The 12,132-nt window shown below is 37.4% G+C and overlaps 1 protein-coding gene across 1 annotated transcript in view; it reads right to left on the minus strand.

Moving 5' to 3' along the window:
- Nucleotides 1–5,395: 5,395 nt before the first annotated feature.
- Nucleotides 5,396–12,132, minus strand: part of sts (steroid sulfatase (microsomal), isozyme S) — a gene marked incomplete at its 5' end in the record, with an annotated part of 177,631 nt that continues 170,894 nt past the window's right edge. The window contains one exon of the mRNA XM_083938038.1: nt 5,396–6,211. Within this exon, the coding sequence (XP_083794164.1) occupies nt 5,859–6,211 (353 nt within the window). The 3' untranslated portion in view covers nt 5,396–5,858. The remainder of the gene's footprint in view (nt 6,212–12,132) is intronic.

Genomic DNA, 12,132 nt, shown 5'->3' on the forward strand with positions numbered 1-12,132 from the left:
TTATCACACTCAAATTCTGGGCCTTTCCTTCTGCTCTGTGTGACAGCAGCTCCACATGATGGAAAGCCCTCATGGGAACACGGACTCTTCATCAATTTGCCAAGGAGGCGTTTAATTTCCCAAAGCTTGAGGCAGCGAGGAGGGAAAAAAGTTGGATAGCGCAGTACTTGACAGGGAGTCCACGCTGCGGTCATGGATGTTGGGAATTCCCTCAGGATGCAGGATGGTGTTTCTCTGTGTGAGCAGGTTCTCCATCAGTTTTCATTTAAACTCGTGTGTGAGAGCTGCTCCTCCCTCAGGACAGGAACACGTACAGCCGAGTGTTTCACAGGGCAGGAGGCAAAGTTGATTATGTTGTATAATCTGCACAGTCAGGCCATTAATGCACCAATTGGAACATTAAATAAGGCTTTTAACTTAGTTTACTACAACACATCAGTACAGCACGATGAGTGCAAGGCTATAACATCCTATGTCTAAAACATTGGCATTGTTTCACTAAACTGCAGCAGAGCGCGCCCTTTATTTACAACTGAAGCTGCAGCATAGACCAACAATAAACCACAGACTGTATAAAAAAATCAAAGTCGAGGTCTGTTCTCTCAACTTGATCCAATCATAATCACCTCTGGGAGTCGCCATCTTGTCAGACTTTGACTCCGCCTCATTTCCTCTTACCAAAAAAGGGCATGTATGTGACGTTGGGGGGAGGGCAATAAGCCCATCTGGCTGACGTTTACTGGATTAGCCAAATTAGCTCCACCACCCGGTAGCTAGGCTAACAGAACACCCTACTAGATAAACAGGAGTGGGAGTCTGTGTTGAGATTTTTTTTCGGGAAAAACGGGAATAGGATTTTTTAGAGGGTAGAGACTGACACGGGAGGTCAGTCCCTAGCAGAGGACAGAGGAGTGGTGTGCAGGCAGCATTTATGATCTATGATTTAAACTGATATTCAACACAGTAGCATGACCGTAGACTGTAAAACACAGACCCTTGTGGCCCAATCCTCCTGCTGCTCCAGATAAGCATCGGGTGTACGTAAGTAGGTCGAGTCATAGTGCAAGTGCGGCTATTTAATTAGCATAACAGAGCTAACATGTTGTGTCCCTAAACCGTCTGTTAGTACAGTCGATCGAAGAGCAAACCTTCTTGTCACTCATGGAAACACCACCACACGAATGACCGCAGTCCAGTTTTAGTCCAGAGATAGCATGCTAATCCTGACAACTAGCCTCAGAGGAAAAGTGAGGGCCACGGGCTAGCTAGCTAATGAGTCATACACTTTAACCTCCAATAAAATAAAAACTAGCCTGGTACAAAAACAAAATCACCACCCTCGTGTTGTCATGGAGATATGACCTAAACATACAGACTAGAATGTTTTTTTGTTCTAGGCCTTAAACAGGTTTAATGATGCTGTGAAAAGTCTGTTTAACATGGGGGTCAATGAGAAACTGCTCTATTGTGCAAACTACTCCTAGTGGACACTCAGAGAACTGCAGTTTTTGGCACTTCCTGATTGAATCAACCAGGAAGTCGCTGTGGTGGGGGTTGCTATAAACCCAACTGTGGGGATATTAAATGCTTACGAATACTCCAGGATCAAGAGTGCCAAGGAAGTAGAACACTGCGGTGTCCTGATATGTTAGTAACACTTATTTAACCGTACCCATAATATTTTCCTAACCAAGTGGTTTTGTTGCCTGAATGTAATGAGCCCTCGGGTTCTCAGTAAGATCCACCCCCTCGCTCGTCTAAATATGGTCACTTCCTGCTAAATAAAACTGAAAAATAATGTCAAGAGGCAGGTTAATGTATTTCAGGCAGGGAGAAATGCTTTGTAACAACATGTCAATGGTGTCACAGGACTTGACTAACTTTCGCCATTGCTTTCAGCGCAATTTCCAAATTTTGAAAAACCTCTTGAGAAACACCTTCTGTTGGCTTCAATCATTTATAAGAAGTTTCCCAGTACTTTGTTGTAGCTGTATTTCTGTTTCTTGGTGGTTGTTCCCACTATATTCCTCCTAACTCTGCATAGCTTAACATACGTTATTAGTCGGGAACCTCTAGTGGTCGCACTAATTATCGTGGGAGCAGACAAGGAATCGAGGTGACTTATAAGATTCTGAAACTGTAAGGAGGAAGATTTGGGGTGGATGGATCGGTCAAACAAACCGAGTTTTGTTGCCTGAACTTAAGTAGTTCTGTTTCCCGATGTTAAATGAGACGGTCACTTTTTTTAAACTGCCACTGTGCTATTGCCCTAATCTGTCATTGAAGGTTGTGTCTAGATGGTAACCCAAGATTTGCGAAAGTCTCGCAAGACAGTCAAGGTTAGGCATTGACCTCAAATGGTTATAGTTAGATGGTTAAAGTTAGATGGTTATAGTTAGATGGTTAAAGTTAGATGGTTAAAGTTAGATGGTTAAAGTTAGATGGTTTAAGTTAGATGGTTAAAGTTAGATGGTTAAAGTTAGATGGTTTAAGTTAGATGGTTAAAGATAGATGGTTTAAGTTAGACGGTTAAGGTCAGACGATGATCTTGAATGGTTAAAGTCAGACGTTGATCTTGAATGGTTAGATGGTTAAAGTCAGACGGTTAAAGTTAGACAGTTAAAGTTAGATTTGTTAAAGTTAGATGATGATCTTGAATGGTTAAAGTTAGATGGTTAAAGTTAGATGGTTAAAGTTAGACGTTGATCTTGAATGGTTAAAGTTAGACGGTTAAAGTTAGATGGTTAAAGTTAGATGATGATCTTGAATGGTTAAAGTTAGATGGTTAAAGTTAGATGATGATCTTGAATGGTTAAAGTTAGATGGTTAAAGTTAGATGGTTAAAGTTAGATGGTTAAAGTTAGATGGTTAAAGTTAGACGTTGATCTTGAATGGTTAAAGTTAGACGGTTAACGTTAGACGTTGATCTTGAATGGTTAAAGTTAGATGGTTAAAGTTAGATGGTTAAAGTTAGATGGTTAAAGTAAGACGTTGATCTTGAATGGTTAAAGTTAGATGTGAGTGATGACAGCCTCCCCTGCTTTCTTCACAGCCACTGGATGAAAGCCACATTTTAATAAAACGTCTGTCCTGCAGCGGCTTGACTATAAAACTAGATACAATTAAAATGCGTGACATCGTTTTAATAAGTGGGGATTAAGACACCCGGTCACCCGAGTGTCGTATCGGCACTCACATCAAAACATCTCAAATGGCCTTATGTGACTCACAGCAACTGCTGCTGTGAAGCATCGTAAAAATACAGAATTTACATATAAAAAGAAATAGCAACATGTAAAATAGCTTTCATGTGTAAACCAAGAAAAACACAGATGGATGTGCCCAAAAAGTCTTTCCCCACAGGTATTATGTAAGCCCGCCTGCTGGTTCTGGTAATGAGGCTCAATTAAGGCTTCCCTTAAATTACAGCTTCCACCCGGGGCAAAAGATTCCCCAACTCGTGTTTTTGTATGTTTTGTTTCAGCTCGTCTTGTTGGAAAACGAAGCGTCAGTAATGAAACACTGAAGGGGCCTGCTGTCTGGAAACGGGCCAGCTGAAGGAGCCCGTTTATTAGTGTAATTATTCAGCCGCTGACTTCACCGTACAGTGCTGCAGAACCGCACACACCTGCAATGCGTTACCGCTCTGATAAGCACGTGGAAATCCACCGAAGAGCGGCGAATGTCAGGGGACGATCTGCACCGAGAAACACCGCCCTGGATGAATCTCAGGGAGCGCATGCTGGTCTGTATTCAGGAGGCAAAGCTTCATGTATTGTGCTTCTGCCCACGTCCAAACTCATTTTGGGGAATGGGATTGCAGCCGTGGTGCTGCTCGGAGGATCCATCCATCCTTTACTGAGGCTAATAAACAAATAGCCCGACACGCTTCCACTCTGCAAAAACAAAACCTTTGTGTCCTGAGGGCCCGGCCAGAAAATGATGTTTACTCTGATGCAGAAAGCCAAGAACATACAGTAATAGCTTCTTAATGATTATTAACACTGTATTCTGTACGGAGGGCAATTTGTTGTGAACTCGTCTGTCAGAGAAGACTTCCTTTCATGTTCTGTCTTTTTACCTCTTCCTCTTGGTTTACAAATCATTTACGGACCCGGGGGAGGGGGGGCAATATTTCGAGAAAAAAAGCAAAAAAGCTAATTAAAGTGACAAAACAACAAGAAAATAAAGTTGCAGAGTTACGAGATTAAAAAGTGGCAAATCTACGAGAAAAAAGATGCAGATTTAGGAGATTAAAAGTGGCAAATCAACAAGAAAATAAAGTTGCAGAGTTACGAGATTAAAAAGTGGCAAATCTACGAGAAAAAAGATGCAGATTTAGGAGATTAAAAGTGGCAAATCAACAAGAAAATAAAGTAGCGGATTTATGAGATTTCTCGTAGATCAACAAGAAAATAAAGTAGCGGATTTATGAGATTAAAAGTAGCAAATGTACATGAAAAAAATTGCAGATTTAGGAGATTAAAAAGTAGCAAATCTACGGGAAAAAAGACACAGATTTACCATATTAAAAAGTAGCAAATCTACGAAAAAAGACGCAGATTTACGGGATTAAAAAGTAGCAAATCTAGGAGAAAAAAGACGCAGATTTAAGAGATTAAAAAGTAGCAAATCTACGAGAAAAAAGACGCAGATTTACGAGATTAAAAAGTAGCAAATCTACGAGGAAAAAGATACAGATTTACAAGATTAAAAAGTAGCAAATCTACGAGAAAAAAGACGCAGATTTACAAGATTAAAAAGTAGCAAATTTACATGAAAAAAAACGCAGATTTAGGAGATTAAAAAGTAGCAAATCTACGAGAAAAAAGACGCAGATTTACAAGATTAAAAAGTAGCAAATCTACGACAAAAAAGACGCAGATTTACAAGATTAAAAAGTAGCAAATCTACGAGAAAAAAGACGCAGATTTACAAGATTAAAAAGAAGCAAATCTAAGAGAAAGATTTGCGGATTTATTTGGTTAAAAGTGGCAAATCAACAGGAAAACAAAGCACAGATTTATGAGATTAAAAGTAGCAAATCAACAAGAAAATAAAGTCGTGGATTTGAGTTTAAAAGTAGAAAATTTACGAAAAAAAGTTGCATATTTAGTAGATTAAAAGTGGCAAATCTACGAGAAAATAAAGTTCCAGATTTGTGAGATTAAAGTGACAACTATACAAGAAAATAAACCACATATTTATGAGATTAAAAGTAGCAGATATCCGAGGAAGAAAATCTGAGATTTATGATATTAAAAAGTAGCAAATGTACAAGAAAAAAATCGCAGATTTATTAGGTTAAAAGTAGCAAATACACAAGAAAAAAGTTGCAGATTTACAGGATTAAAAAGTAGCAAATCTACAAAAACAAAGTTGCAGATTTACGGGATTAAAAAGTAGAAAATCTACGAGAAAAAAGTAACAGACGCTTCCTGGTCAGATGACATATAATAAGCCACCTTTAGCAGAGACAGTTGCTGGTTGGTTTGGCTTAATAATGATTATTAACACTGTGTTCTGTATGGAGAGCAATTTGTTGTTCACTGGTCTGTTGGAGGAGTTCAATGAAGGTGTGAAATATAATTGTAAGTAAACAAAAGCTAATACAAGTATATGTTTGTGCTATATTGAAAATATAATTAACATAATAACAAGGGAATTACCTCCGCCTTAAAGCACTCATTGTTTGAATATCCAGATTAAATAAAGCAGGTGGTGTGGAAAGACAGGGGAGCTGAGGTCTTTGAGAACAGAGGATTAGTTTTTTTTGAGGTTGCTGTGTGAAGTGAAGATGGAGTCACGTACGAGTGCTGAGGTCACAGATGTTGCACCGTCCGCCGCTGAAATGATCCCTATTCATCCTGCGGGCACTGACAGAGCCGCGTGAGCGTGGAGCAGCAGGGCTGGAGCCAGGGCTTCCAAATCGCGTTCCCCGCCGTTATCTGGCTCTCGACGGGCCGCACCGACCTCTGATGCGCCTTGACGGCCTCTTCCATCACAGCCAGGATGGAGCTGAAGGCCGGCTCGGTGTCGGGCGTCAGCGGCGAGGCCTCTGACGGGTCCCTGGAGAGGTCGAAGAGCAGCGGAGGATGGTGGTAGGTCACGTAGTGTGGCGTGCAGAAGCAGACGTGTGTGTGGAAACAGGCCGTTGCGTTTTCTGGGTGGAAGTTTGGTGTGAAGTAAAAGGCTTTCCACACTGAGCTGCCTGAGGAAAGAGGAATCGAATCACAACATCGAACTGGACACAATGAAGAGTGGAAACTTTCTGCAGAGGGATATTGTGTCTTTAAGGATCTTTGGTTTTCTCACATTTAAAAATGAGCTGCTGAACAGAAACCTTTGCAATGCAAAGAACACACATTCTACGAGACAGAGCATGGGAATGGCTTTCTGGCTATGGACATTCTAGAACTGTGATTTTAACATTCTAGAACTGTGACTTTAACATTCTAGAACTGTGACTTTAACATTCTAGAACTGTGACTTTAACATTCTAGAACTGTGACTTTAACATTCTAGAACTGTCAATTAACATTCTAGAACTGTCAATTAACATTCTAGAACTGTCAATTAACATTCTAGAACTGTGACTTTAACATTCTAGAACTGTGACTTTAACATTCTAGAAGTGTGACTAACATTCTAGAACTGTTAATTAACATTCTAGAACTCGTGACTTTAAAATTCTAGAACTGTGACTTAACATTCTAGAACTGTGACTATAACACTCTAGAACTATCACTTAACATTCTAGAACTGTCAATTAACATTCTAGAACTGTCAATTAACATTCTAGAACTGTGACTTTAACATTCTCGAACTTTCTTAAGATTCTAAAACTGCAACTAACATTCTAGAACTGTGACTTTAACATTCTAGAACTGTGACTTAACATTCTAGAACTGTGAATTTAACATTCTAGAGGGGTCTTAACATTCTAGAACTGTCACTTAACATTCTAGAACTGTCAATAAACATTCTAGAACTGTCACTTAACATTCTAGAATTGTGATAGATCTTAGAGCTGCCTTCAACACTATTGACCACTGCATCCTGCTACAGAGACTGGAGCATCTAATTGTCATTAAAGGAACCAAACTGAGCTGGTTTAAGTCTTATTTATCAGATAGATCTCAGTTTGTACATGTTAATGACAAATCCTCCATTAACACTAAAGTCAGTCACGGAGTGCCACAGGGTTCTGTCCTTGGACCGATTCTATTCACCTTATATATGCTTCCCTTAGGAAATATTATAAGGAAGCACTCCATAAACTTTTATTGTTATGCTGATGATACACAATTATATTTGTCTATCAAACCAGAAGAAACCGATCAGTTAGATAAACTTCAAATTAGGAAATAAAAAGCTGGATGACCGGCAATTTTCTGATGTTAAACTCAGATAAAACTGAAGTCACTGTACTTGGCCCCAAAGGCCTCCGAAACTCAATAGCTAAAGACACTGTTACTCTGGATGATGTGTTACTCTGCCTGTGGAACCGACTCCCAAGTGTTATTCGGAATACAGACACTGTCCCCATGTTAAAGGGAAAACTTAAAACTTTCCTTTTGGATAAACCTTACAGCTAGGGCTTACGAGCCCTTAGCAATGTTGTTATTTTTAAGCTGATTTTGTTCTGCTTAATTATGCTGCTATAGGCCTAGTCTGCCAGGGGATAATACTTTTCATAATACTCTGAGCTTCTCTCCTCTCTGTCTGTATCATTCATGTCTCATCAATGCATGTTACTAATTCAGCTTCTTCCCTGGAGTTGTTTGTGCTTTGTCGTCTCGCAGGTCTCTGCTGATCGTGGTGGTGCCTGCTGCCGTGGTCCTGCATGACGCTTCCTGCTGCTATTATAATCTATCACCTTAGCTGTGCTTGTTTCTACTATTCTGCTGTATTAACTGCCATAACATATAAGTCATATTCACATTACTACTGGAAGTGTGTCTGTCTCTGTCTTTCTGTCTGTCTTTGTCTTTCTCTGTCCATCTGTCTGTCTTTTCTCTCTTTCTCTCTCCTTTTCTTCCTCCCCAACCGGTGCAGACAGATGGCCGTCCTCCACAGAGCTGGGTCTGTCTGACGTTCCTGTCTGTTATAGGGAAGGTTTTCATTGCCACCATACTCTACAGAGGAATTGTTGTGTCTATGTTTATCATAAATAAGTCATAGAGTGTGGTCTTTACCTAGTTTGTAGTTTGTGTCCTGAGATAACTTTTGTTATGATGTGGCACCATAACTGAAATTGAATTGAACTGTCTGAACATTTTAGAATTGTGACTTTAACATTCTAGAACATTCTTAATATTCTAGAACTGTGACTTTAACATTCAAGAACTGTCACTTAAGATTCTTGAACTGTTATTTTAACATTCTAGAACTGTCAATAACATTCTAGAAATGTCAATTAACATTCTAGAACTGTGACTTTAACATTCTAGAACTGTCCTAACATTCCAGAACTGTAACTTTAACATTCTAGAACTGTGACTTAACTTTCTAGAGCTGTGTCTATCATTCTAGAACTGTGACTAACATTCTAGAACTGTGACTTTAACATTCTAGAATTGTGGTTTTAACATTCTAGAATTGTGGTTTTAACATTCTAGAACTGTCACTTAACATTCTAGAACTGTGACTCTAACATTCTAGAACTGTCACTTAACATTCTAGAACTGTGACTTTAACATTCTAGAACTGTGACTTAACATTCTAGAACTGTGACTTAGCATTCTAGAACTGTGACTTTAACATTCTAGAACTGTCACTTAACATTCTAGAACTGTGACTTTAACATTCTAGAACCGTCACTTTACATTCCAGGACTGTCACTTTACATTCTAGAACTGTCAATAAACATTCTAGAATTGTGATTTAACATTCTAGAACTGTGACTTTAAAATTCTAGAACTGTGACTTAAAATTCTGGAACTGTGACTATAACGATCTAGAACTGTCACTTAACATTCTAGAACTGTCAATTAACATTCTAGAACTGTGACTTTAACATTCTAGAACTGTCTTAAGATTCTAAAATTGCGACTAACATTCTAGAACTGTGACTTTAACATTCTAGAACTGTGAATTTAACATTCTAGAGCTGTTTTAACATTATAGAACTGTGACTTTAACATTCTAGAACTGTCACTTAACATTCTAGAACTCTCAATTAACATTCTAGAACTGTCATTTTAACATTCTAGAACTGTCTTAAGATTCTAAAATTGCGACTAACATTCTAGAACTGTGACTTTAACATTCTAGAACTGACTTAACATTCTCGAACTGTGAAATTAACATTCTAGAACTGTCACTTAACATTCTAGAACTGTGACACTAACATTCTAGAACTGGCACTTAACATTCTAGAACTGTGACTTTAACATTCTAGAACTATGACTTATCATTCTAGAACTGTGACTAACATTCTAGAACTGTGAATTAACATTCTAGAACTGTGAATTAACATTCTAGAACTGTGACTTAACATTCTAGAATTGTGACTTAACATTCTAGAACTGTGACTTTAACATTCTAGAACTGTGACTTAACTTTCTAGAGCTGTGACTTTCACATTCTAGAACTGTGACTAAAATTCTAGAACTGTGACTTTAACATTCTAGAACTGTGACTAACATTCTTGAACTCTGACTTTCACATTGTAGAACTGTCTTAAAAAGTTAAAGTCCCAGTTCTAGAATGTTAAAATCACAGTTCTAGAACGTTAAGTCACAGTTCTAGAATGTTAAGACAGTTTTAGAATGTTAATTGACAGTTCTATAATGTTAACTGACAGTTCTAGAACTGTGATGTTAATGTTCAAGAACTGTGGCTTTAACATTCTAGAACTGTCTTAACATTCTAGGACTATGACTGACATTCTAGAACTGTCACTTAACATTCTAGAACTGTGACTTCAACATTCTAGAACTGTCTTAACATTCTAGAACTGTGGTTTTAACATTCTAGAACTGACTTAACATTCTAGAACTGTCACTTAACATTCTAGAACTGTGACTTTAACATTCTAGAACCGTCACTTTACATTCCAGGACTGTCACTTTACATTCTAGAACTGTCAATAAACATTCTAGAATTGTGATTTAACATTCTAGAACTGTGACTTTAAAATTCTAGAACTGTGACTTAAAATTCTGGAACTGTGACTATAACGATCTAGAACTGTCACTTAACATTCTAGAACTGTCAATTAACATTCTAGAACTGTGACTTTAACATTCTAGAACTGTCTTAAGATTCTAAAATTGCGACTAACATTCTAGAACTGTGACTTTAACATTCTAGAACTGTGAATTTAACATTCTAGAGCTGTTTTAACATTATAGAACTGTGACTTTAACATTCTAGAACTGTCACTTAACATTCTAGAACTCTCAATTAACATTCTAGAACTGTCATTTTAACATTCTAGAACTGTCTTAAGATTCTAAAATTGCGACTAACATTCTAGAACTGTGACTTTAACATTCTAGAACTGACTTAACATTCTCGAACTGTGAAATTAACATTCTAGAACTGTCACTTAACATTCTAGAACTGTGACACTAACATTCTAGAACTGGCACTTAACATTCTAGAACTGTGACTTTAACATTCTAGAACTATGACTTATCATTCTAGAACTGTGACTAACATTCTAGAACTGTGAATTAACATTCTAGAACTGTGAATTAACATTCTAGAACTGTGACTTAACATTCTAGAATTGTGACTTAACATTCTAGAACTGTGACTTTAACATTCTAGAACTGTGACTTAACTTTCTAGAGCTGTGACTTTCACATTCTAGAACTGTGACTAAAATTCTAGAACTGTGACTTTAACATTCTAGAACTGTGACTAACATTCTTGAACTCTGACTTTCACATTGTAGAACTGTCTTAAAAAGTTAAAGTCCCAGTTCTAGAATGTTAAAATCACAGTTCTAGAACGTTAAGTCACAGTTCTAGAATGTTAAGACAGTTTTAGAATGTTAATTGACAGTTCTATAATGTTAACTGACAGTTCTAGAACTGTGATGTTAATGTTCAAGAACTGTGGCTTTAACATTCTAGAACTGTCTTAACATTCTAGGACTATGACTGACATTCTAGAACTGTCACTTAACATTCTAGAACTGTGACTTCAACATTCTAGAACTGTCTTAACATTCTAGAACTGTGGTTTTAACATTCTAGAACTGACTTAACATTCTAGAACGGTGAAATTAACATTCTAGAACTGACTTAACATTCTAGAACTGTGATATTAACATTCTAGAACTGACTTTCACATTCTAGAACTGTCACTTAACTTTCTAGAGCTGTGACTTTCACATTCTAGAACGGTGACTTTCATATTCTAGAACTGTGACTTAACATTCTAGAAGTGTGACTAACATTCTAGAACTGTCTTAAAATTCTAGATCTGTTACTTAATAATTCTAGAACTGTGACTTTAATATTCTTGAATTGTTTTAACATCCTAGAACTGTGACTTTCACATTGTAGAACTGTTTTAAAAAGTTAAAGTCCCAGTTATAGAACATTAAGTCACAGTTCTAGAATGTTAAGTCACAGTTCTAATATGTTAAAGTCACAGTTCTAATATGTTAAAGTCACAGCTCTAGAATATTTATTGAAAGTTCTAGAATATTAGGTGACAGTTCTAGAATGTTAAGAAAGTTCTAGAATGTTAAAATCAGAGCTTTAGAATGTTGAAGTCACAGTTCTAGAATGTCAAGTGACAGTTCTAGAATGTTAGTCATAGTTCTAGAATGTTAAGTGACAGTTCTATAATGTTAAGTGACAGTTATAGAACTGCAAAGTTAATGTTCAAGAACTGTGGCTTTAACATTCTAGAACTGTCTTACCATTCTAGGACTATGACTAACATTCTAGAACCATCACTTAACATTCTAGAACTGTGACTTCAACATTCTAGAACTGTGACTTTAACAATCTAGAACTGTCTTAACATTCTAGAACTTTGACTTCAACATTCTAGAACTGTCACTTAACATTCTAGAAATGTGATTTCAACATTCTAGAACTGTGACTTTAACATTCTAGAACTGTCACTTAACATTCTAGAGCTGTGATTTTAACATTCTAGAACTTT

The sequence above is a fragment of the Echiichthys vipera genome, assembly GCF_963691815.1.
Source record: "Echiichthys vipera genome assembly, chromosome: 23".
Taxonomy (NCBI): domain Eukaryota; kingdom Metazoa; phylum Chordata; class Actinopteri; order Perciformes; family Trachinidae; genus Echiichthys; species Echiichthys vipera.